At 44.1% G+C, this 25917-nt stretch overlaps 1 protein-coding gene across 1 annotated transcript in view; it reads left to right on the top strand.

Annotated features, from left to right (window-relative positions):
* LOC146073029 (dual oxidase 1-like) overlaps nt 1-25917 on the top strand; it is a 144811-nt gene that overhangs the window by 45028 nt on the left and 73866 nt on the right. The window contains exons 11-13 of the mRNA XM_083180204.1: nt 422-524; nt 1520-1692; nt 8040-8212. Coding sequence (XP_083036330.1) covers nt 422-524; nt 1520-1692; nt 8040-8212 — 449 coding nt within the window. The remainder of the gene's footprint in view (nt 1-421; nt 525-1519; nt 1693-8039; nt 8213-25917) is intronic.

The following is a 25917-nucleotide window of genomic DNA, read 5'->3' on the forward strand; positions in this document are numbered from 1 at the left end:
ATACTAATAATACTCATAATAATAATAATAATAATAATAATAATAATAATAATAATTAGAGACACAAAATGAAAATATTTGAAAACTACAATACTGTTTAAGGACATGTTTTATTATTGTATTTCACTCTGCAATAAAAACAACTTTGAAAAAAAAAAAAAAAATAAAAAAAAAAAAAATGAAATAGTTTATGTTTAAACTTTTGAAGATTAATTTGTTGCCATTATTTTGGATTATTTGGATTCCTTCATCTTATTTGAAAACAAAAAAATAATGAGTCTATAATACGAGCAATCACTTTTCTTGGATTACCTAATTACACTTATATATGTAATGATCCTGAATAACATACAGTATCTTTCAAAATATTGGGTTATCACGTACAGTAGATCAAAATCGATCTTTTTTCATTCTTTTGCAGAATCCAAACATAAAGACCCCAGAAGATGTTGATGCTTTGCTTCTTGGAATGGCTTCCCAAATTGCTGAGAAAGAAGATAATGTTGTGGTTGAAGATTTAAGAGGTACAACTCTGCATAATTCCTTTGTTGAGTTGAGTTTTCAGCCTTATTCGATTCCGATTCGATCCCACTGCACGTTTCCATTTGGTGTAAATTGAACAGTAAGACAAGACAAAATTTGACTAAAGTCAAATGCATTTTTCACAATGGCAACACACCTTAAGAGTCTTAAGGTGTGTACACACAATTTGATTTGCTTTAGATTACATTTTTCGATTTGATTTTCCATTAGATATGGCAAAAGATTTTTCCATTAAATTTGGCATTAGATCTGTACTTTTGTATTCGATTCAATATCGATCACAGTGTACACATTTGATCTACTAGATTGTATTTGATAGAGTCTTGCCTGCACAGTCTAATTTCCTGTTCAATTTAGACAAAGCGGGAGCACGCATCACATCAAATACAAATCGAACGCATCTAAAAACCATTCGATTTCGATTCGATTTTGATTCGAGAAGAAAAATGGAATTGAAAACATGTCAAAATCGAATTGTGTGTTTACACCCCATTACTGTATATTTACTTTACCTCTGGGAGATCTGAAAAAAGAAGGTCAAGATGGGAGGGGCAAGGATGTAACACCACACATTGTTATTCAATGAATTAAGCTGTGAAAGAAAGAGCCATGTTCACGATTCACAGAGAATCATGTCATGATATCTTGTACGCAAAATCTGAAAGCTTGGTCACTGAAGATCTACTCCAAATTTGTGAGTCTACCCAGAAATTAGCAGAGAGAAGGCAAGTATGTGTTACTGAGAGCCGCCTTACAGGAGTAAGGTGTCCTTCAGCACAAATTACTATACAATTTAAATGGCCTATTAGAAAAAATGTAATAAGCCCATTATAATTAAAGTCTAGAGGGATTCACAGTGATTTTAGTGTTATAAAAGTCTGGGTACAGTATGTCTACTAAAAAGTAAGAAAAAAATGACAGTCATTTTTAAATACATTTGGATGGCATTGTTTTCAATCATCATTTTAAATGGCAGATTATTGGTATGGATCCCTGAAATACTCCCTAGCTGACTACATTTCCTTCAGCATCCAACGAGGACGAGACTTTGGGCTTTGTAGCTATAACAATGCAAGGGAATACTTCGGATTTAAACCTTTTACAAGCTGGCATGACATTAATCCAGAGCTCTATCAGAAGAACACACAGGTCAGTCATTTCAAAGAATATCTCACACAATGTTAATGTCACGTATGACTTTATGATAGTCTGTCTTTATAAAATAAAACATAAATGTATTCTTTGATCTTCAGTAATATTCAATATGTTTTCATTTGAAAATGAGCTTTTTCTCTATTGAGAAAGCCGTATTAGCGAAAAACAAAGCCACAGATAAAAATTCTGTGTTTTTTTCCATGAAACAGGCATTCCGCGGCACTTCGGGGGTGATACAATCTCGCAATGGGAGATTATATTGGGGGAAATTACCGAATAGGATACCCCTATTAAAGTGATACAATTAACTTCAGTAATCTTTACTGTGGGCCTGATTCAGACCTGTTCACTAAGCTGCGTATGTTCACAGCCTAGCAAACAGGCCACCTACCAGTCAACATACTGCCTGCATTTGGATGCGAGGGGATGTGTATGCTTACACATCTTCTCGCAAGTGGCTGCACAGGCGAAAAATCATTTGATGGTCGTTGACCATAGAATACCTTTTTTTTCCTGTTCACAAATAAGTCAGTCTAGACCAGCAGTCCTCAAACTATTTTGCTCTGGGAACCCATCAGACAATAAAAATAATGACAGGACCCCAGCAAGTTACTGCAGAAGGTCATCACGTCACATGGGTATTCAGCAGACAGCCCATACATGGCAGCATTGTGGAGGCACAGAGTGATGGGAGGAGTCTAAATTGCAGACAATTCAGCAGATCTATCAGACTCCCTGAATCACTGCTTGAGATTAGAAAAGTCATCAGCCTGATGGTCAGCAACATGGAGTCGCGACCCCATGCTGAGAAGGTCGGGACCCACTTTGGGTTCAGGACCCACAGTTTGAGAACCGCTGGTCTAGACTGTCTTCTATTTCAGATGGAGATGAACGAAAAGTGGGCGGGCACTGACGTCAAGTGATGTCAGCTGCCCGCCCTGAGCAGGTATTAAACTGCCTGCATTTGCTGGGGAGCACCCAGCATTTTCATAGGACCACCCACCCATAAAATGATAGACATTTCCCTGCACCATTTAGATACTTAACATCATACTACATTGTCTACCTCATCCTCATAGGTGTGCGCACATTGAGTGTTAGAGGTGCACAGGCACCCCCTAATGCTGTGCCCCACCCTTATGAACACCTCTGCCACTAACAATACCAGCAATACACTTAACCAAAGACTTTTGCTTTTTAGAACTGTATTCCATTTAAAGAAGCGCCCATCAATCAATTATATGTGTGTTTTGCATTGTTAATTGTACTAGACCATTGTCATATAACTAAATACCTGCGTCATCCATATATGTTTATGACTATATTTGCATGTACTGTTACACAGAGTAATTAGAAGATTAAAACTGAAATAGGCAGGAGATTTGGGTGTGGCTGAGAGATTTTTTATATTGTAGTGCGTGCCAATAGATGATGGTAGACACGCCTGATTGGCGGTGTTAGACACGCCCAATAGGTGGAGCTATGCACACTCCTTTGATGGTGCACCCCCTAATAAAATGTGCTGCGCACGCCTATGCTCATCCTACTTCAAACTTTCACAGCCTTATGTATATTTTTATCATATTCCCTATTGGGGGGGTGATAGTGGCTGCCCATAAGAAAAATGGCCACTAAAAGGAGGGCTGCTGCGCATTTTTGAAGTGAACGCAGCAGCATCCATGTAGGTTTTAACTATTTAAAACAAACATTTGCATGATCTTTTACTGAGGGGCACTCTGGTGGCTTAACATTATGGGCCTGATTCTGATTGACACTCTCCCCTGCGCAGTCACACAGGGGAGCGATGTTTACCGACTGCACAACAATAATCTTGCCTAGGGCATGAAATTGGATAAGGCAGGCTCTGCATAAATATATAGATATCCCACATTAAAAGTATACTGAATTATGGCAATCCTTGTAAATATCCACTCACATTGTGAGTGGAAAATTAAGTGGCCACATGCTGGCTTAGTCACATGCACCAACAGTAAATGCAAACTCTCTGCCCATTGAAATTAAATTGTCATGCATTGTAAATTTGTATTTCAATTTGTATTTCCATAAATTACCTTAATTAATTCCTATTCATTAATTTTATTAATTTCTGACGTAATCCAGATCAGGTTATAGACAACATGTAAATTGTTTTATGTTGTAGATACACTGTAGTTAAGCAATTATGAACAACCACTCTGAAGATGGTTAAATCAAAAAGGTACCGTAATTATTATATTTCTTTATTTATAGTTTCTTATATAATGCAGCATATTTGCTTGTGCTTTACAATTGTAAACAGGGATAAAACAAACTGGGTAGTAACAAACTGAGGTAGGAGGGCCCTGCTTGCAATCTTTGGATAGTCCATTGATTGGCAAAGTTATAAATCATGATATTTCTTAGCTTTTAAATCACAGGGATGTATGGTATTGGTTTTGGAAGACTGATTTTTGGCATGCATAAGGTTGTTTTAAATATATATTTTTTAATAGTAACTAAATTCTAGTATCCTATTGTCTGCGTAATGGTTAAGGAGGTTGACCATAAAACAAAGCCATGAAACATTACCTGCATTAAGTTTCTCATGGCCTTGTTTTATGGTCATCTTCCTTTATTGTTCCCCAGGCAGGTACCATTTCAATTGTTGATACATTCTTTGACTGGGTTATTCTGTCTTAATATAGTCAAGGCCAATCAAGATCACATTGTCAGCTCAATTTGCCTCAGTTATTCTGTGACCAATGCTGAATAAAAATGTATGCAATCTCTATAAGAAATACTAATAGCAAAAAGTGCTGCAATAGCATATACTGTATGCTGCAGCTCATGGATAGTGGACAACGTGCAAACATACCGGAAAACTATGCTTAAAGAGCCTGTCTAGCTCCACATATAAGTATGTCTATGCTTAAATGCGTGTTATTGCAAGCTAATTCTACATAACATTAATAACAATATATTTTGGGAAGTTATGCAAGTATTGATACTGTCTGCAACCTGTGATTTTCTTAGTGGCACCACTGGCAGAATCTGTAGAATCCCTCATATTAGGAATATAATTGTTACCAACAGCCTGCACTCTAGTAGCCTGACTCCTTTGTGTTCTCTGTGTGCAGCCTCAGCTGCTGCATAATTAGCACTTTAGCTTTATGTGTCTGTCTTACCAGCTGCAGTGAGTCTGCTCTTTAGGAGGCTTGCCTCTCCTGGCTGTCATGATTGGGAGGCTCTTCCTTTATTACCAATCCTGCCCCTGTCCCGATGCTGGTTATACCCTGACTAACCCTATATACTGGTGAACTCCTGTCACTCCTGGTTCCTAGTGGTTATTTGTGATCATTCCTTAATACTTATGTATATGCCTGTTTGTTCCTGATAACCACTGAGGAGTCCTGTGTACCCACTGTTACTCTTTGCAGTAACCTAGCACAAGCCATGTGTCATGTTAGTCAGGGGCGGATTTAGGGATGAGGGCGCCCTTAGGCACAACAATAATGTTTACTAAGTAGGACAGTTTATAGGGGCAGTATCTGCATGTCCTATCCATTTACACTCTATTTAAGGTGGAATATGGTACAGTACAGTGGATATTTTGCAGTTATTGGTACATTTTGGGATGACAGTACTATCACAGGCATCCAAGTGCCGCCCCCAAACATGTGCCGCCCCTAGGCACGTGCCTCACGTGCCTAATGGGAAATTCGGCTCTGATGTTAGTATACAGCTAGTATCTACTCCATTAAAGCTTCTGTTTGGGTGCTTGTGTATATACTGTAGCCGTATCCTGTCTGTGCTTGCTCTTATAGAGCTTTCATTCTTTGTTAGTGTGTATATACTTGTGTTTTTGTGTCAGTTCTGTACCATCTACGTCACTATTAGCAACTGTTCCATTACTGGATCCTGCTGCCGGTCTGCCTGTGTGAGCCGGAGCTACAGAATACCATTTGTGTCACTATTAGCGACTACATCTGCATTAAAATTCTGTCTGTAACCAGCGCCGCTCAGCAGCCTCGTCCTGTCTATTTGTGTGTTTGCTTGTACCAGTGCGTTTCCACAATCCGGTCCTGTCTGTCCAATTGCACTGAAACATAGACTCTAGCAGCAACTGTGACGCTAATACCTCAGCCATTGCGGTTCGCTATCTAGTAAATCCTTCACTAACATCTCCAGTACAGTGTTGCTAGTGTGTCCCATCTGCCAGTTGTAAGAGTTCAGTTAAGCTGCCACCCCAGTAGAGTGAAATTAATGTGCTTGCAGTGTGAATATATATATATATATATATATATATATATATATATATATGTACAGCTACAAATCTATTTGCAGCCAAGACTATCGTAACAGGCTAATCAATGACTCTTTTTTACACTGGGCGCAAGTCATCGCAGGCTCAGAGTAGACAGACTTACTTGGTGGTGCAATAGAAAAAGGCATTTCTGGCCTGAAGCTTAAGTCACGCCCCCTCCGCTAAAATGCTCAGACACACCTAGCATTTTCATGGACACTTCCAGTGTTTTCCTAGGTGAGCCTGCATTTCCCTTAGCACTCCCACTAATCGACTGCTTTTGACCCCCAGACACCTACTTCCTTTCAATCACTTTGCGAATGGCTTACGAATAGAAGAAATATCAGGATTTCATTGCAGGACAGCTGAGCATATGAGTACTTTGGGCCATACCTACTGTATGTGCAGTCTGTCGATAATCGGCCGCCATGCGAATTTGTGGCTATGCCATAGGTTTGAAATGCCCCCAATGTCCTAATGTCATTTGCCAAGTCACACTCCATTGTATACTAATACATGTTTGCAACACAGGTTCCCCAAAAATTCCTATTTGCGCAGAAACGTTTTACCCAGTATGTGATGGAATGCACAATTACTTGCTGATTCAGTAGTGCTAACAATATGTGCATTAACAGCTGTTTATATCTAACCAGTATACATACTGTAATACAGGGTTAGCCAATAAGAAGTTACCCACTTCAGAGGGCACTGGAAGGCATTATATAGCTCCGAATGTGACATCATTTTAACCCCACGTTATTCTAATGAACCCTTATTGATTTGTTAAATTTACTGTGAATTTAAAAAAATGTTGTTTAACAAATCAAAAGGACATCATTTGAATGGTCTGTGGTTACAATTGTGTTGCGTTTGGAGCTAGAGGAGGTCAGCTTTGCATGTCATCTAAACACCGCCCGCATGAGCGCCCACCCACCGCCCGCACCCACATTTCACCCGCACGCATGCGAATGGTTGTTTTGCATAAACATTCATTCGCAGCGTGCGTGCGGGGCAGAAATAATTTGATGGTCGCAGACCATTGAATGATTTTTCTACTGCTCACAAATCTTAGACACTCCCACGTGGGTTATATCTGCGACGCCCCTGTACGGGAAGACATTTTATTGGGCATAATAGGATATCTCAGTTCAAATCTTATCTAAAAATTATTTGTACACATAATATTTGACTTTTTACTTGATGTTTTCACCATGATATTTTGTTTTTGGATTGCCCATGTTATTGGCATCATTGTGTGCAACAATTTAAGGGCCTGATTCAGACCTGCTCGCTAAGCAGCGTTCTTTCGCTGCTTATCGAGCGTGTAAACACCACCTGCGGAACCCCCGTCCCCTCAATGCCCGAATCCCCTCGGTAGTATGCGAGGGGATGTGTTCGCTAACCAAGCCCCTCACATGTGGTCCCCTGCAGGAGAAATCATTTGATGGTCACTCACCATCGAATGATTTCTCCGGCCTTCTGTAATAAAAGTCAGTCTCAACTGACTTTTATTACAGCCTCTATCCTCTGAAGACGGGTGGGTGCTGGCGTCATGTGGTGTCAGCTGCCCGCCCCGAGCAGGGAACGCCACACCTACGTTTCCAGGGGAACGTTCAGCATTTTCACATGGACACCCATAAAACGCTGGGCATTCCCTTCCAGCCAATCCCCCTGGGAACGCCTCAGCAATTGTGATACTCGCCAAAGGTGTTCACACAGGGGGTCCGCTCATGCGTAAATATGTGCATGGGCATGCACAGACCCCCCACCATCGGAACAGGGCCGAATTCAACCCCTTCTGAGTAAACCAGAATTAGGCCCTGTGACTCTTCTATATTATGTCATCTTAAACACTATTTCTTAAGCAACAGCACAAAGAACACACTTTGCACAATGCAGACACAGGCTTGTAAAATATCCCTGTCAGTGTTGGGCTTATATTTTATTCGTATAACTAATTATTTTTCTCAGTGCATGTTGATGGCAGCTTAAAAATAGTTTTGACCATATGAGAATTAAGTTGACATTGTTTCTAAATCATCTAAATCCTCTATTGCAGCTGTTTAATGATGTAGCCACATTGTATGGCAATGACATTAAAAAGCTTGAGCTTCTACCGGGTGTCATGTTGGAAAGTAGAGATCCTGGCAACCTTCTGACGGCCATTGCGTTGGACCAGTTCCAGCGGTTACGAGATGGAGACAGATTCTGGTTTGAAAATGCAAGAAATGGGTAAATATACAAAATATACAGAATGTTATTCTTTGTAACCACAGTTGTTTCATCGGTGCATATGTATATATTCTATCTTTTTCTTTCAATTTTTAGGGTTAAAACAAACAATTTAGGCAGAAATATATTTATACACTGTATATAAATATACATGCACTGTTTCTGTTTCAGTGCAGTAACAATAACGTAAATTAAATCATCAAAAGCATAACAAAAAGGTATCCCATATTTAACACATCAAATTCTTGGGTGTAGTATGGGGCTCCGACAGGGGGGATCCCGACAGTCAGTATCCCAACATCGGGATCCGACTGCTCGCTACGCTCAGCACAGGTTTTATTCTCCCTTCATGGGGGTCGTGGACCCCCGCAAGGGAGAATAGCCCCTGTGAATCGGGATTCCCCCTGTCGGATCACCGGCATTCGGAATCCCGACGTCGGGATACTGACTGTTGGGATCCCCACTGTCGGTGCGTCATCCGTCACCCAAATTCTTGTGGCTGTTTTTTGTCCCTTTTTCAAAGCCATTGTCTCAGGAAAGTTTCCTAGATTTCCCAGGGCCGGTGCAAGGCACCGGAGCGCCCCAGGCGAGTCGGGTGGGGGCGCCCCAGTGCCAGGGGGTGGGGGCGGGGTACCTCTTGCGCCGTCTGGGGAGCAGGCAGGGGGGTCAATGCTGGTGACTGACAGGAGCCTGCAGTGGTGTCCTTGCCGCGTGGGTACTATGTATAAAGCTGGCTGCGGCCAGGCTGAATCTCAGCCAATCAGCGTGAGGCCAGTGTTTTCAAACCCGGCAGCACTTCCCGCGCCGCAGCATAGCCCAGTGGATACCGCTAGTTCAGACTCCACTGCAGGCTCCTGTCAGAAGCCAGCATGGACCCCCCTGCCCACTCCCCAGATGGCGCAGCAGGTACCCCTTTTGCACGGGGACGAGGGGCGAACCGCCGGCCCTGAGTTTTCCACATAGAGATTAATAGAAGCAAATGTCATACTCCATTAATCCAGTCTACTCTGCTGCTAAACTATTCTAACACCATCCTATGAGAATTAATTACAGAAGATACAGTTTGCTCCAGTGCTAGGATAAATCAATCAATCAATCAATCAATGATTTAATACCAGATTCTCAACCCTGAGATCATATGGTTTCTAATGTCAACTCTATACTGTGTGTGTTTTTTCTAAATATGTTTCCATAAAAGGTTATAGGGGAAGTAAACCTCCTTAACCTATATTAGTAAGGAATTTCCATACGGTGACTACCTACTGTATCTAGCATAAAGTGTCTTTATTAGAAAAAAATGCAACAGTATATTAAGCCTATGGTAAGTGAGATGGAGATGCTTTATTTACATGCAGACAGCCACATCAGAAGTGTAGTATATGTGATTGTATGTAAAGCTTGGTTCATTTTCACCTGATGGTTTAATAGGCTGTGTCCTATTTTTAAACCTCAAGGATAAACAGATCTACAAGAGGAAGGTCTCTTGGAGTCAGGATGTCAGATCCCTCAACTGAAACTAGCTTCGTAAACCAGAGCCCTTATTCATATTTGATCGCAGTACAAATATGTTCTCAAAATGGAAAAAAAACATGTGCACTGCAGGTGGGGCAGATGTAACATGCAGAGAGAGTTAAATTTGGGTGGGGTGTGTTGAAACTGAAATCTAAATTGCAGTGTAAAAATAATACAGCCCATACAGGATCACACAAGCTGACACGGAAGGTGCAAAGCTGAATTTTTTGGAAAATGGGCTTTTATATTGGGAGGGAAACGGCCAAGGAGAGTTCCAGTGGGCAGTTGGTCGCGCCCCAAACCTACAGGGAGGGGTTGCTGAAGATGAGTTTGTTCGTTCGGTCACCTTCATTCACTAGTGATCTGATGGTGGGCGCATGGCCATGCACAGGCGCATTTCTGTGCATGTGCATACACCGGGTGCGTATGGGCACGGCAATCAGACTGTTCACCGGGTGCAAGCACCCAAGATAGCAGGCGAGGGACAGCGGCGGATAGGTGTGCCCATGGGAACGCCCATTTGTTTCATGGACGTTCTCATGAAAACACTGGCCATTCCCATGGTAATCTCCTGGTGACGTGGGTGCCGGGGGGGACGGGCAGCTGACATTATCGGATGTCAGCAGCCTGCCCACTTCCTCCCAAATGTCCACACACATCTAAGGTTACCTGAGATTCCTGTCTATTTGTAATATTTTTGCAATAATACTTTTAGGACTCTGGGAGGCACCACTAAACCTGACCCCTAAACTCTATTGCCTCTACCCGTGGCTTCACCTTTAACAGTGAAGGAGCATCGAACATAGAAGGAGCTGGTTATGCTGGTTTCAGCCCCGATGCCGCCAGGTCTTACGTGAGACAACGTGTCCACCGAGGTGGAGGCAATAACAAGAGCTATGATGCAATAATGCACAAGATGACACCGAGAAGATAATAAATGCAGGCAACCCCTGACTTATCTGGGTGATGGAAAATCCACAGGAAGTTCAGGAGTTATCAGGCTGACAGGCTGTAACTGGAACCTGGAACAAGCTGACTGCAGGGCAGCACTCGGCAGGCACATGAACACAGGGCTGTAGAGCCTGGGAACCAGGAACATTCTGCGGCACAAGACAGAACTATAACCTGTGTCTGTGCCCAACAGACGCCGGTCTTATATTTAACAACACCACCCCCTGCTTTGTGCGTCCGCTTGTCCAGGGCAGAAGTCTGGGCCGTTGCTTAGCAATGGACCCGACGCTTCCGCCCTGCCCATCCGGCAACCGAGGATGTCCACCCTCGTCTGAAAATGCGTGAATGAGGGAGAGGGTCATTAACAACACGCGGGAGCGCACATCCTTAGCGATGCAGAGTATACACATTGGATGATATTGTTCACAATATCATTCAGAAAGCCTTTTCTGAACGATATTGTGACCCAATGCAGTGGCCTATAGCTGCACAAGACAATCTGTTATCTCTCTCTCTCTCTCTCTCTCTCTCTTTCTCCTCTCTCTCTCTCTCTCTCTCTCTCTATATATATATATATATATATATATATATATATATAGACGCAGAATAAGGCGGCGGCACTCACTGGGGTTAAGGTGAAAAAAGTTGTATTCAAACACAAAAAAACAATGGTCACATCAGTTGCCCTGATGGGCAACTGATGTGACCATTGTTTGTTTGTGTTTGAATACAACTTTTTTTCACCTTAACCCCGTGAGTGCCGCCGCCTTATTCTGCGTCTATCTACAAAACTTGGAAGGCACCACGGAACTTTGCCTCAGCAAGCACGAGTGCCGACTGATACCTACATATATATATATATATATATATATATATATATATATATATATATAGAATCACACTCACCCCATCCACAGCAGCAAACGGAGCAAGATAAACGGATCAGCACTCAGTAATTGGTGAAGAAAGTAAAGTGTATTTACATTACACGCATGTTATAACAAACAGTGCAGACAGCTGTCCCAACAGCTGTTTCAACCAGGGTGTCCCGGTTTTCATCAGGGGTGACACTCAGTACATAGCAGGCAGTATATATACATGACAAAAGGGCACCAGTCCCTCCTTCAATTACCCTGTCAGCTGGTCCCAGGGGCAGGGTCAGCAGTGACTGACAGCTGTTCTCAGACAGCTGTGAGTTGTGAGTGTAACGACATGACTCTAACGCAGGTGTGGGTGTCAATTACTACTAATGTACTAAGTGAGCGGCTGCCAGTGCTCGTGAAAGTGAGGTGACACAGCTCCGATAGCAGCAACCTCAATAGATTGGATGGTGTGTGCGCTCAAGCGCACCAAATGTGTAGCACTCAAGCGTGTTGAATTGGGACCCTGTGTGAGAACTTGTACGAATATGCAGACAGTAACAACTGTGTGCAATAACCTTGAATCCCGGCAGATTGGTCAGGAGGTTAATTAGAGGGAGCAAATGCGGAGGGCACCATTAATTGCCTCTGTTGCTATGTGTGTTTGTTATTGCGTCCGTCAGTGATGCTGTAGGAACAACAAGAGCGAGATGGACGGGACTGGTCACCAAAATCGTGTCAGACAATAAATCTGTACAATATGGTGCATACACACCAGGCAATAAATGTATGCAATCTGTCAATAACATACTATTAACAACAAAAAAACATTGTGGTCAGCTACAAAGCATATGATGGCTAATGGCAGTGAATCAGCATGCGACCATGGCAGGTACATGCGGTGATGTATCCCTTAGGAGCACACTCTGGCGCCCAGAGCAACCAAATAGTATAACCACTGTACAGTAATTCTGTATGATTTGGTGCATACACACCAGGCAATAAATGTATGCAATCTGTCAATAACATACTGTAAACAACAGGAAAATCTTGTAGTCAGATACAAAGTGTATGACAGTGAGTTAGCATGCATCCAGGCAGGTGCATGCGGCGATGCATCCCATAGGAGCACACTCAGGCGCTGTTCGTGCGCCCAGAGCATCCAAATAGTATAACCACTGTACATTAATTCTATGTTACATCCGTCGCCCTCGGGCAGGTGCAGACAGCACTGCTCCCCATATATTAACACACTCAGGCGTTGTACGTTACAGAGAGAACTACAATGGATCCATCGTCTGAATTGCCTGGCTCCACTGGGACTCAATGAGGATTTTAAGATGGGATGCTTTCTTTGAACATCCCACGTCCCTTGAGTTACTATCTTTAAACCCCTGGGCGTACGTACAACGCCTGAGTGTGCTCCTATGGGATGCATCGCCGCATGCACCTGCCTGGATGCATGCTAACTCACTGTCATACACTTTGTATCTGACTACAAGATTTTCCTGTTGTTTACAGTATGTTATTGACAGATTGCATACATTTATTGCCTGGTGTGTATGCACCAAATCATACAGAATTACTGTACAGTGGTTATACTATTTGGTTGCTCTGGGCGCCAGAGTGTGCTCCTATGGGATACATCACCGCATGTACCTGCCATGGACGCATGCTGATTCACTGCCATTAGCCATCATATGCTTTGTAGCTGACCACAATGTTTTTTTGTTGTTAATAGTATGTTATTGACAGATTGCATACATTTATTGCCTGGTGTGTATGCACCATATTGTACAGATTTATTGTCTGACACGATTTTGGTGACCAGTCCCGTCCATCTCGCTCTTGTTGTTCCTACAGCATCACTGACGGCCGCAATAACAAACACACATAGCAACAGAGGCAATTAATGGTGCCCTCCGCATTTGCTCCCTCTAATTAACCTCCTGACCAATCTGCCGGGATTCAAGGTTATTGCACACAGTTGTTACTGTCTGCATATTCGTACAAGTTCTCACACAGGGTCCCAATTCAACACGCTTGAGTGCTACACATTTTGTGCGCTTGAGCGCACACACCCTCCAATCTATTGAGGTTGCTGCTATCGGAGCTGTGTCACCTCACTTTCACGAGCACTGGCAGCCGCTCACTTAGTACATTAGTAGTAATTGACACCCACACCTGCGTTAGAGTCATGTCGTTACACTCACAACTCACAGCTGTCTGAGAACAGCTGTCAGTCACTGCTGACCCTGCCCCTGGGACCAGCTGACAGGGTAATTGAAGGAGGGACTGGTGCCCTTTTGTCATGTATATATACTGCCTGCTATGTACTGAGTGTCACCCCTGATGAAAACCGGGACACCCTGGTTGAAACAGCTGTTGGGACAGCTGTCTGCACTGTTTGTTATAACATGCGTGTAATGTAAATACACTTTACTTTCTTCACCAATTACTGAGTGCTGATCCGTTTATCTTGCTCCGTTTGCTGCTGTGGATGGGGTGAGTGTGATTCTATAGTAACATTTCTGGACCCTGCACTGACTGAGCTCCCTACAAGTGAGTGCCATCTTGCCTTTTTTCATTATATATATATATATATATATATATATATATATACAGTGGTCGAAGTGGGGCGGTATACGGGGGTATGGCATACCCCCACTTTAATCTGAAGATAAAAAAAAAAGTTTTTTTTCCCCCTCAGGATGCTCTCTGATCACTCAGCAGCACATATTGTGCTTTTGTAATACCCCTGTACAACGGGGCAGTCTGGCAGGGGACGTTGATGGACAGTGGGGTGTCCGAAGGTGCGCACTATATTCACTCTTTACTTTTCCATACCCCCACTTCAAAATTTCCATACCCCCACTTCAAAATTTCCACTTCGACCACTGTATATATATATATATATATATATATATATACACACACACAGTATATATAATTCTAGGACACAGCATTGGATCACCTGCGACACCATCAACCGACTGCATGACACATAGGGGGTTATTCTGATTCATTCGGAAAGGCACAATAACTCTAATGTACAAAACCATATGCACTGCAGGTGGGGCTGATGTAACATGTGCAGACAGAGTTAGATTTGGGTGTGGGTGTACTTTTAACTGATATCTAAAAATTTACCAGTATTTACCCTGCACAGAAACAATAAATCACCCAAATCTAACTCTCTCTGCACATGTTACATCAGCCCCACCTGCAGTGCACATGGTTTTGTCCATTAGAGAGTGATTGTGCCTTTTTGAGTAAATCAGAATAACCCCCATAGGGTTGTGAAAGCTGACCACCACAAAGATCTGACAGAGATCCTGGCCTTGTCACTTTTCCATAATGGTGGCAGACTTACAATCATTGACAATCTGCGTCCAGTGTCACAGACCCGTATTGCACATGTGTAGTAAGCATAACTCCCAACATGACCCTCTCCAGGAGGGACACAATGCTCTGTTTCTGGACTTCCCTCTTATTTAATGATTGCTATCACCTGTGTTGAACATGTTAAATGATAAGAAAGGCGTTTCAACACAGGTGATGGCAATCATTAATGAAGAGGGAAATCCAGAAACAGAGCATTGTGTCTCTCCTGGAGAGGGTCATGTTGGGAGGTATGAGTAAGTATACTGTACTGTACATGCACAAAGCACTGGACATTTATACTTAGGGCTCAATTCAGACCTGATTGCATTGCTGTGAATTTGCATGGCAGCATCTATTAAGCCACCACTCTGCATCAGTGATATCCCATCTTGCGAATTGATCTGCTCGCTGTGAGAATGGATGTGAATGGGTGCCCATCTGTTCCCACTCTTGTAAATATGTCCAAAATCATTTGTAACATGCTCACCATCTAATTATTTTTATATAGGGCACAAGTCATCGTAGGCGCCATGTAGCCTGGGCTGAAGCTGACGTCACAAACCCTCCCCTAAGCTGGCTTGGCCCGCCTGCGCTTTCCCGACACTCCCAGCATTTTTCTAGGCTAACCTCGAGTTTTTCTTATCACTCTTACTAAACTGCCTGTTACACAACCCCCTCCCCATGCCCCCCCCCCCCCCCCACCCCGTATTGCCTACTTCCTGTCAATCACCTTGAGAATAGCTTACAAATAGAGAACATAGCTGGACTTGATTGCACTATGATGAATCTGGCCCTTAGGATTATGTGCAGCATCTCTTCCCACATCTGCATCAGACCTCAGCCTGCATGTCGCAATGCCTCATACACTATCAACAGGACATTGCTGTGGTAATGCAGGTCTCTAAAAATCAAATGAAGCCTGCTGTTTGCTCATATTACTAGAAAATGGATAGGATGCGAGAAAAAGGGGACCACAGTTGCTTAGTCTACTACTTAATACACATTTTTTACCAATTAATTTGTAGAAAAAGTAGTAACCTTTGGATTCATGCATTATAAAGGGACATCATATACCAGTATTTCAGTTCTTGCTTCACCTCTTCACCAAGGTGAAATGGAAGTAATGTATGAACATCTTGTTTGTGAGGGATGAAAACTCTCCGTACTTGTTTCCTATCTGGGCGCCCGCTAAGTTAATTGCGCACCATGCTATTCTCCGTAGAGAAATCGGATCGCATCGCATCGTACACATACACGATATTGAACGATGCGATGCGATCCGATTCGATTTCCCATAGGAAACAATGTGAAATGGATCAATTTACCCAAATCAGCATAGGGAAGAATGGTAAATGGCCCAGAAACCCCCAAAAAAACCACAGAGCAGTGGAATGTCCCCCCAAAAGTAGTTGACGCCACCCCGCCATCAACGTGAACCCGAAGCGTGGCGAGTGCAGCGAGCCCGCGAGGGGCGGCGGTACGCGTCCTCCGACCTTTTCATGCCCTACTATCCACTAGGGCGTGGAGTGAGAATAGAATAGTGTGGCGAGCGCAGCGAGCCACCGAGCCCGAAGCGTGGCGAGCGCAGCGGATACCTTCACAGGTAAACGCGTCCCTTCGCGGGCTTCCCAGGTGTCCGCGTCGCCATGGACACCTGGGAAGCCCACGAGGGGACGCGTATAACTGTGAAGGTATCCGCGTCCCCTCGCGGGGCTCGCTGCGCTCGCCACGCTTCGGGCTCGGTGGCTCGCTGCGCTCGCCACACTATTCTATTCTCACTCCATGCCCTAGTGGATAGTAGGGCATGAAAAGGTCGGAGGACGCGTACCGCTGCCCCTCGCGGGCTCGCTGCGCTCGCCACGCTTCGGGTTCACATTGATGGCGGGGTGGCGTCAACTACTTTTGGGGGGACATTTCAATGTTCAGGGGTGTTTTTGGCCCATTTACTATTGTTCCTATGATAATTTGGCTAAATTGAGCCATTTCACATTGTTTCCTATGGGAAATCGAATCGGATCGCATCGCATCGTTCAATATCGTGTATGTGTACGATGCGATGCGATCCGATTTCATTACGGTGCCGTACGTAGAAAACCTGGGCGCCCAGATAGGAAACAAGTACCAAACTCTCCCCTCTGGTGATCCCTGGCAGCCTGCGCAGTGCATTAGCCTAGTGCTGATCTACCATGTCTCTTCTACCTGCTGGCTCACTGGGAATGTGTGAGATTTTGCTAATATCACGAGATCTAACGTGCAGCCCATCCCTGCTGTTGTGAATGGTGAACGAAAATGCAGCTGTCGAAATCGATAGGAGGAGTTGAACAGTCAATGCATTCGATTGTTCATACATACCTATATGCCCTGCATATCACTGCGCCGTCTTGTAGATAGCAGCATGGATATAGGCACCTTGCACACAAAACATGGGGAGAAGAGGTATCAGCACACCTACTGCTTCTCCCCCATGAAAAGAATTCATACTTCTACCCCATAGTGTTCCCAGTACACTGAGAGTGGCAATGTATGCAGCTATGACTTGGCTAAGGTACAAATTTCGAAAAAAGCAAATATTACTACCTATGGCAGAGAGTCTAAAGCCTCATACACCCTTGGTGATGCCAGCAGGGAAGGGGGAGGGGAATGGGAGGAGCTGTAGCATGGCTTTCATTATGGAGGACCTCCATCATCAGTACAAGCAGGATGAAGGAGGAGGGTACTAACTATGCACGTTAACAATATTTAGTGTACACACTAGAAAATATAGTAAAAGAGTGATATATTTTACTACAGTATATCCTCTAGTGCAGTGTTTTTCAACCAGTGTGCCGTGGCACACTAGTGTGCCTTGAGCTGTTCTCAAGTGTGCCCCCACATCTAGAGATGCCCAAACCCATTTACAGCCACCACCAGTTCAAATGTCATTTACTGGTCTCTTCTTTTCATGTAAAGGGTCAATGTATTTATTTTTGTTATTTGTGGGGATCAGTGTGATTGTTTTTAATGTGGGGGCCAATAGGTTTTTTTTTTTTTCTGTGGTGGCCAATGTGTTTTGCCCTGTGGGGATCTTAGGGTGTGCCTTGGCAATTTTAAAGTCCTATTTAGTGTGCCGCGAGGTAAAAAGGTTGAAAATCACTGCTCTAGTGTGTATGGGGCTTTCCTCAGTCCAAGCATCTTGTTTGGCGACACAACTGTAGTTTAGTATTTTGAGTAGGACTCATCTGACAATTTTTGCAACCCAAAATTCAAGTTTCACACACACACACACACACACACACACACACATGGATTGTTATAATGACCCATTACAATGGGTCATTATAATCTGACCCATTGTCTCCTCATTAGTAATTAACCAATTAAGTCATAAAACAATTCAAAGGGTTTAAATTGTTCAATGTAATTAAATGTTATTAAACAATTAAGCCATCAAATTTATCAACACGGTTTATTTGATGTCCTAATTGCTCAATTAATTGAAATATTTGAAGACACACACACACACACACACACATATCAGGAGGAGGATATGGCATGCAATGTGGAGGGGGATGGAGGAGAAGAGGAGGATTGTGAGGGGGATGGAGGTTGTCACACATGCAAATCTAGGTATAGGCACATATGCAATCAATCACACTGAGCCACAGTTATATGAACAAACACACCCAATACTTAGGGGATCATGTGTAAATAGTGATAACATGGAGAGTAATAAAGTACCAGTCAATCAGCTTCTGTCATGTTATAGGCTGCGTCAAAATGACAGGAGCTGATTAGCTGGTACTCTCTCTCCACTTTATCACTCTCTGGATACATGCTAAATACACACACTTATACAAAAGTATGCATTACAGTGCAAATATCTACTTAGGGGTGCGTATACTCACATGCTCGTATACTTGCCAAACAATAAACAATAAAATACAATAAACACAAAGAGAGAACAATAAAGTATATAACATCAGATTTTTTTTCTTTAAACGATAGCCCCATAATCGGGGTTGATTTCTGCTTTACATCCATGCTGATCTGTGTAGGTTAGGTGATTCCTCTTGAGCTTCCCCTTGGCTAGATTGTGTATACACACAGAGGTTATTCTGTTTTACTCAGAAAGGCACAATCACTCTCTAATGGACAAAACCATGTGCACTACAGGTGGGGCTGATGTAACATGTGCAGAGAAAGTTAGATTTGGGTGGAGTTTTAGTTCAAACTGATTTCTATATTGCAGTATAAGAATAAAGCAGCCAGTATTTACCCTGCACAGAATCAATAAAACACCCAAATATAGCTCTCTTTGCACATATTACATCAGCCCTACCTGCAGTGCACATGGTTTTGTCCATCTAAGAAGGATTTTGAGAAATAGGGAAGGGGCAAAGGAAAAATGCCTAGGGCACAGGACTAATTTGACATTGGGTAAGAGGGCATTCTCCAGTCAACAGAATTAATTGTAAATATATATTATACAGTTGTGGAGGTGCTCCCAGGGAGTAGGTTAAGTATATGCAAAAAGAGGATATCCAAGAGAGGATATCAAAAAGTCTCCCGGGTGGGGCACAGCCCTCTACAAACAATATAATTACTATTAAGATTTAACTTTGTGATATCCTCTATATAAGCATGTTAGTACTGGTCCCCGATAAGGATGTATATATCTATGCATATGGTGGCTGGAGAGGAGAGCTTTTGTGAACAGTATTTGTGCGGACTGGGTATTGCCAGCCACAGCATGTGTCCCCTGCAATCACACAGAGACTGGCTGAGTGGCTGTAGCAGAGATTCTCTGGGTACACGGCATTAAGCACCCCCAGACTTAGACTGAACTGCTGTGCAGCCCCCTGGTACAATAAAGCTATCCGGAGCGTGGCAGGAGGGGAGGCCGGTAAAAGTCCACGAGCTGGAGGGCAGTTTACGGGGCACCTGGATAAAGAGGACAGTTAGATGTGTCGCAGAGATTATTGGAGCGGACAGGGAGAGTGACGGGGAGCAGAGAAGTACGGTCGGTAGAGAGGAGGAATCAGACTTACCCGGAATCCCGAAGCCTGGGCGGGTATAGCAGAGATTCACCGCGTCCCGACCGACAACAGCAGTGACGGAGCCAGCCTGAGTCAGACGGAGGCAACGAGGAAGTGCAAGGTGCATCATAGCGAAGGCGGAGCTGGAGGCGGTGCCGCCATAGCGCTCAGCCAGTAACGTGGTGAGTGTTCCACACACCCCCGGCCAGCCCGACTGTTCATATAGTGCATACGCGATGCCCTACACCCGCCTCCATATCAGTGACATCAGCTATAACACGGCTAAACCCGGCTTCATGGAAGTCAGGGGACGCCTGTAGAAATAATCCCAACACTAATTGTCATTGCTCCAGGAGTATACCGTGGAAATCCTCCCTATCATCCCCAATCAGCCTATAGTGTGTCTAGTGAAACAGTGGCTCCCTACACCTGCTGCTAACTTAACTACAGACCATATCACACGGCTAAACCCGGCTTTCTCGAAGTCAGGGGACGCCTTATAGCAACTCTGCAGCCCCAGCTGTCACGGAAGAATATAACTGTAACCAGTAGCCAGAGGCAAAACCCGGCAGTAACATTGCCAGGGGACTACTCTGTGAACCTAGCGGAATAGTGGAAAAGGAAGCTAGCGAAAGACTAGATAGTTAAAACCTACTGCCGTAGCAGAGAGAGAGACAGTGATAGACAATTTCCAGCTAATACTAAGGAAAGGAAATTACTTACCTGCAGGGATTTCCGGAATCTCAACTAAGACTTGTATTCATCAAGGACAGTGGCCACGGGGAGGGATACTGTATAGAGAGATAAAGCGCTTTTGGTTATATAGAGTAAGTGTTGAGTTATTGCGCAATAACATAAGAGTAATCAAATAAGTTTACTATTGTGCCTAGTACACTGTTGATAAATTAGAGTCATAGTAACAATTTAATAGGTCAGGAATTATTACATATTTAATGGTTCTAGGAAAATATTAGTATAGAATAAGAGTAAAGAATAGGAAAACAGGCACATATTGTTATCAAAACGGATGTTAATATTGTGTAACTGATATTGCGTTTATAGGAAAAGAAGCCAGAGATCGGAGAATTCAACTTATGTTCCAGTACAATAAAAGTGTTATTCTGGTGTTACTATTGTTATCCTAAATAAATGTTTAATGTTGATTACAATTCGGTTGTAATAAAACTGTTCGAATATATTGTGTGTTACGACCTTTCTACAGTGACTTATAGAGAAATAGTACTGATCGAAGTATAGAAAGGTCACATTTTGGCGTCACACGAACAGGATCGACAAGGAAAGGAAAGATGTCGGCTAGTGAACAAGAAGAAGGGACGGGAGTATCATCAAGCGCACAGACGGAGCCCATGGGGCCAGGAGCGAATCCCATCACCCTCCCATATTATTTCGGTGCTCCATGGCTCCCTATGTACTCTGGAGAGGAGGACGACAGAGATGGAAGTCTATTCCGAGATTTTAGAAAAAGGATAAAATCTACGTTCCAATTATACCGCCCAGGAGATCAACAACAGGTGGAAATCTTACTGGGGCAGTTGAAGGGGGCGGCGGAAAGAGAAGTTTCCGCTTGGCCGACCAAACAGAAACAAACCGCTGATCAAATCTTTGAGAAGTTGGCCGTAACTTTTGACACAAGTACCCCGCATGAACGCAAAAGCCGGTTCTATAATCGGAAGCAAAAAAAAGGAGAAACCCTAAGGGATTTTGCTCTCGCCTTACAGGAAGCATTGCGGGATGTCAAAGGGAAGAATTATGTAGAGGAAGATGAGGAAGATAATACAGCGCTAATAACTCAGTTCATTGAAGGAGTAAACAATGAGGGGATCAAAATCCAGCTGAAGATGCTGAGAATGCAGAACAATGAAAAGTCCTTTGAGGCCTTCAAGGGCATAGCCATCAAAGTATTGGGAAAAGTGCGACCGAAGGAAGTGGAGTTCCCCGAATTTCCAGGTTTCCAGGAAGTGGCGGGAGAAGAGGCTAGTCTTTTAGGGATGGAAACGGGGAAACGAAGACCCGCAGTGCCCCAAAGCGCTCAGGCCCCGTCTACCGATCCTACGCATATATTAAAGGGACAAGTCGAGGATCTTGCTGTAAGTGTGAATGAGATTAAGCGAGAGCTGCAGAAACTAAACCTGAGGAACAGTGGTCAGCTGTTTGAGCAAGAATGGCGTCCCAGTAATAGATCAGGACGAAATGATTGGAGGATGGCTCCATCGGGACGAGGGCGCCGTCCCACCGATCGATTCGACCCCCAAGGTCGTCCGATTTGCCGACGTTGTGGGCAGAGTGGCCATATCGAAAGAGTGTGTCGAAGTGAAGAAGGGTTAAACCCACAACCCCCGAGGATGGAGACCGATCCCCGGGGGCAGCAGTAACTCAAGGTCCTTCATCAGAAGAGTGGAGTGGCCACTACATTGGACATTGCCCGGTGGTACCCATCACTATCGGGGGGAAAGAAGTAGTGGCCTTATTAGATACAGGATCTCCTGTAACCACCATACAACGTGGGTTCTTCACACAACATTGAGGACCTACAGAAACTCTACCCACTCCTCCTACCTGGTTGCGACTTCTGGCCAGCAACGGACAAGATATTGACTGCATAGGTTATTGCGAAATGACTTTCCAAGTGGGCGTGGCTGCCATGCCCGCACAGGGGTGTATAATAACATCAGTTGAAGACCCACTGGTCCCGGCAATCATTGTGGGCATGAACATTCTGCATAATTGCCCAGAGGAGGTCATTACAGCTCTGAAATACGAAATCCCTCCCACTTCACCTTTAGTGCAGAGGGCCCTATATAAGACTATTAAGGTAATTCAAGGACAGCAGCGATTCGTAAATCCCAGTGGCCAAGCATCGAAGGTTAAGATTGCAGACCGGAAACCCATTGAATTACTCCCTAATTCGGAAATTATCATCTGGGGAAGAATAAAATGTGGAGTGCAAGGAAAACCCTATGATGCTTTAATAGAACCATGGGTGAAGACGTCAAGGCCGGATGTTGTCGTGGCCAGAGCATTGGTGACTGTGAGAGATGGCCGCGTACCAGTTCGGGTGATGAATCCCCATAATCACTCCATCACACTATATCGGAACCAAGCAATAGCGGTGCTGGTATGGACGCCGGGCACACATATACTGGATCCTTGTAAAGAAGAGTACCAAGGTTGCGCCATGGTGTCCGACGGGCGGGTAACTTCAACCGAACGAGAATGGTGGCAAGACATCAAGATCGGGGACGACGCGACGCCCGAAGAGCTGAAGCTGGGGGTCCTTTGAGTAGTATGCCAGCATGAGAAGACTTTTAGTCATAGTTCCTTAGATATCGGGAAAGTGGAAGACATTCAGCATAAGATCTTCACAGGGGATGCATTGCCCGTGAAACAAAGGTATAGACCACTGGCTCCTAGTCTGTATCAACCCGTGAGAGGGATGTTAGAAGAAATGGAAAACTCCGGGGTGATTCGCAAAAGTTACAGCCCCTGGGCATCGCCGATTGTACTAGTCAAGAAAAAGGATGGAACCCTCAGATTCTGCATAGATTATAGGAAATTAAATCAACTCACCCACCAGGATGCTTACCCCTTACCGAGGATAGAGGAGTCCCTCACGGCATTGAAACAAGCCACTTATTTCTCCACTTTAGACTTGACTAGTGGCTATTGGCAAGTTCAAGTCGACCCAGCCGATCAGGAAAAAAACGCATTCACCACACCCATGGGCCTCTACGAGTGGGAACGGATGCCGTTCGGACTCACTAACGCGCCTGCCACGTTTCAGCGAGTGATGGAGCACTGTCTGGGAGACAAAAATTTCCATATTGTTCTATTGTACCTTGATGACATCATAATCTACTCCCAGACATATCATGAACATTTAGAGCACCTGAGTGAGGTCTTTGAAAGATTAGCGACATATGGTCTAAAAGTGAAACCATCCAAATGCCATCTCTTAAAAACACAGGTGAAATATCTGGGACATATTGTCGGGTCGGAAGATGTCGGTGGTACAGGACTGGCCAATCCCTAAAAGCTTAACAGAAGTACGGCGGTTTTTAGGATTTGTCGGCTATTACCGCCGTTTTATCAAAGGATTCGCACAAATTGCTGCTCCACTCCACGAGACATTGAGAGGCGTCACTCGCCTAAACATGAGAAAGAATACGCCGGTTACGTGGACCGAATGCCAACAAAAGTCCTTTGAAACGCTAAAGAAACTGTTAATTGAAGCCCCGATCTTGTCATACCCGGATTATAGTCAGCCATTCCTGTTATACACCGATGCCAGTAATCAAGGGTTGGGTGCTGTCCTCGCTCAAAAGCAGCATGGAACCGAGAGGGTAATAGCATATGCGAGCCGCAGCCTCAAAAGGAGTGAGCGTAACGACACCAACTACAGTGCGTTTAAATTAGAGTTTCTCTCGTTGGTCTGGGCCGTGACCGAAAGGTTTAAACATTATTTGCTTGGACAGTCATTTATTGCATTTACGGACAACAACCCGTTAGCACATTTATCAAACGCCCAACTGGGAGCTGTAGAACAAAGGTGGGCCTCCCGGTTAGCTAACTTTGACTTTAAAATCAAGTATCGCAGTGGGCAGAGTAATCTGAACGCGGATGCCCTGTCTCGAATTCCATCCTCGACAATGGAGGAGGGGGTCAGCGACTAATGGGAAGAGGTGGAAATGCCCGCCTTTCAAGCCGCGTTTGATAGGACGGAAAATGAACGACCTATGACGCTAACTGGTAACCCAGCTCCACAATGCCTTATTTCGTCTGATAAGGAAGGGAACTGGCGCAAGATACAGACAAGTAACATGTTAATGTCCACCTTGAAACAGATACTACTTACCAACAAGGTGTTGAACAAGGAGGAAATACAGGCTTCCGATCCAGAACTGATTAAGCTACTTCGCCAACGGGAAAAATTGAGGATCCGGAAGGGACTCTTAATTAGGTGTGGCATACATCCGCGGACTCATTGTCCAGTCTCGCAAATTGTGGTACCTCGGGTGGAGACAGCTAGATTATTACAAGCGTATCACAACAACTCTGGCCATTTCGGAGTACAAAGAACCGAGAGCTTCGTGAGGAGATATTTCTATTGGGTTGGAATGAAAGCGGACATCGAGGCTTGGTGCGCCACATGTCCAAACTGTGCACAGAAGAATCCACCAACATCTCAGCAGAAGGCTCCACTGCACTCGATAGTCACCACCAGACCACTGGAGCTGGTGGCAATCGACCATGTGAAACTAGAACCCAGTAGATCAGGCTACCAGTATGCTATCACTATAATAGATCATTTTTCCAAGTTTGTGGTTGCGCTGCCTGTCAAGAATCTCACTGCTCAAGTAACTGCGGAAATCCTGTGGAGAGCATTCATCCGGCCTTACGGATTCCCAGACCAAATCTTAACTGACCAAGGGTCCGCCTTCGAGTCCGGAATATTCTATGAACTTTGTAAATTGTATGGCTGCAAGAAACTACGCACGATCGCTTATCACCCATAATGTAACGGACTCTGTGAACGAGCCAATCAGACCCTTATCCGAATGCTACGCGCAATCCCAACCCCTGAAAGGAAAGACTGGCCCACTCTATTACCCGAACTTACGTTTTTATATAATAACTCAGTGCATAGTTCCACGGTTTACACCCCCTTTTATTTACTCTTTGGAAGGGATGGGAGAGTACCCGCTGATTTGCAAATGGGCCTACCCACGGATGTGCTAACGGAAGAGGTCTTTCATAACTCATGGGTAGAGGAACATCGTCAAAGACTAGAACATGCTTATCAGATGGTGCAGCAAAACATGGATCACACTCGTCGGCGACAACAGGAGCATTATAATGAGTCGGCTAAAGCTGACATACTGCATGTCGGAGATTCAATCTGGAAGAGGAAGAATCAACGAGCATCCAAACTTGAACCCTTTTGGGAATCCGAAGTATACCGAAT

The sequence above is a fragment of the Crinia signifera genome, chromosome 4 (assembly GCF_055691185.1).
Source record: "Crinia signifera chromosome 4, ASM5569118v1, whole genome shotgun sequence".
In the NCBI taxonomy this organism is placed as follows: Eukaryota; Metazoa; Chordata; class Amphibia; order Anura; family Myobatrachidae; genus Crinia; species Crinia signifera.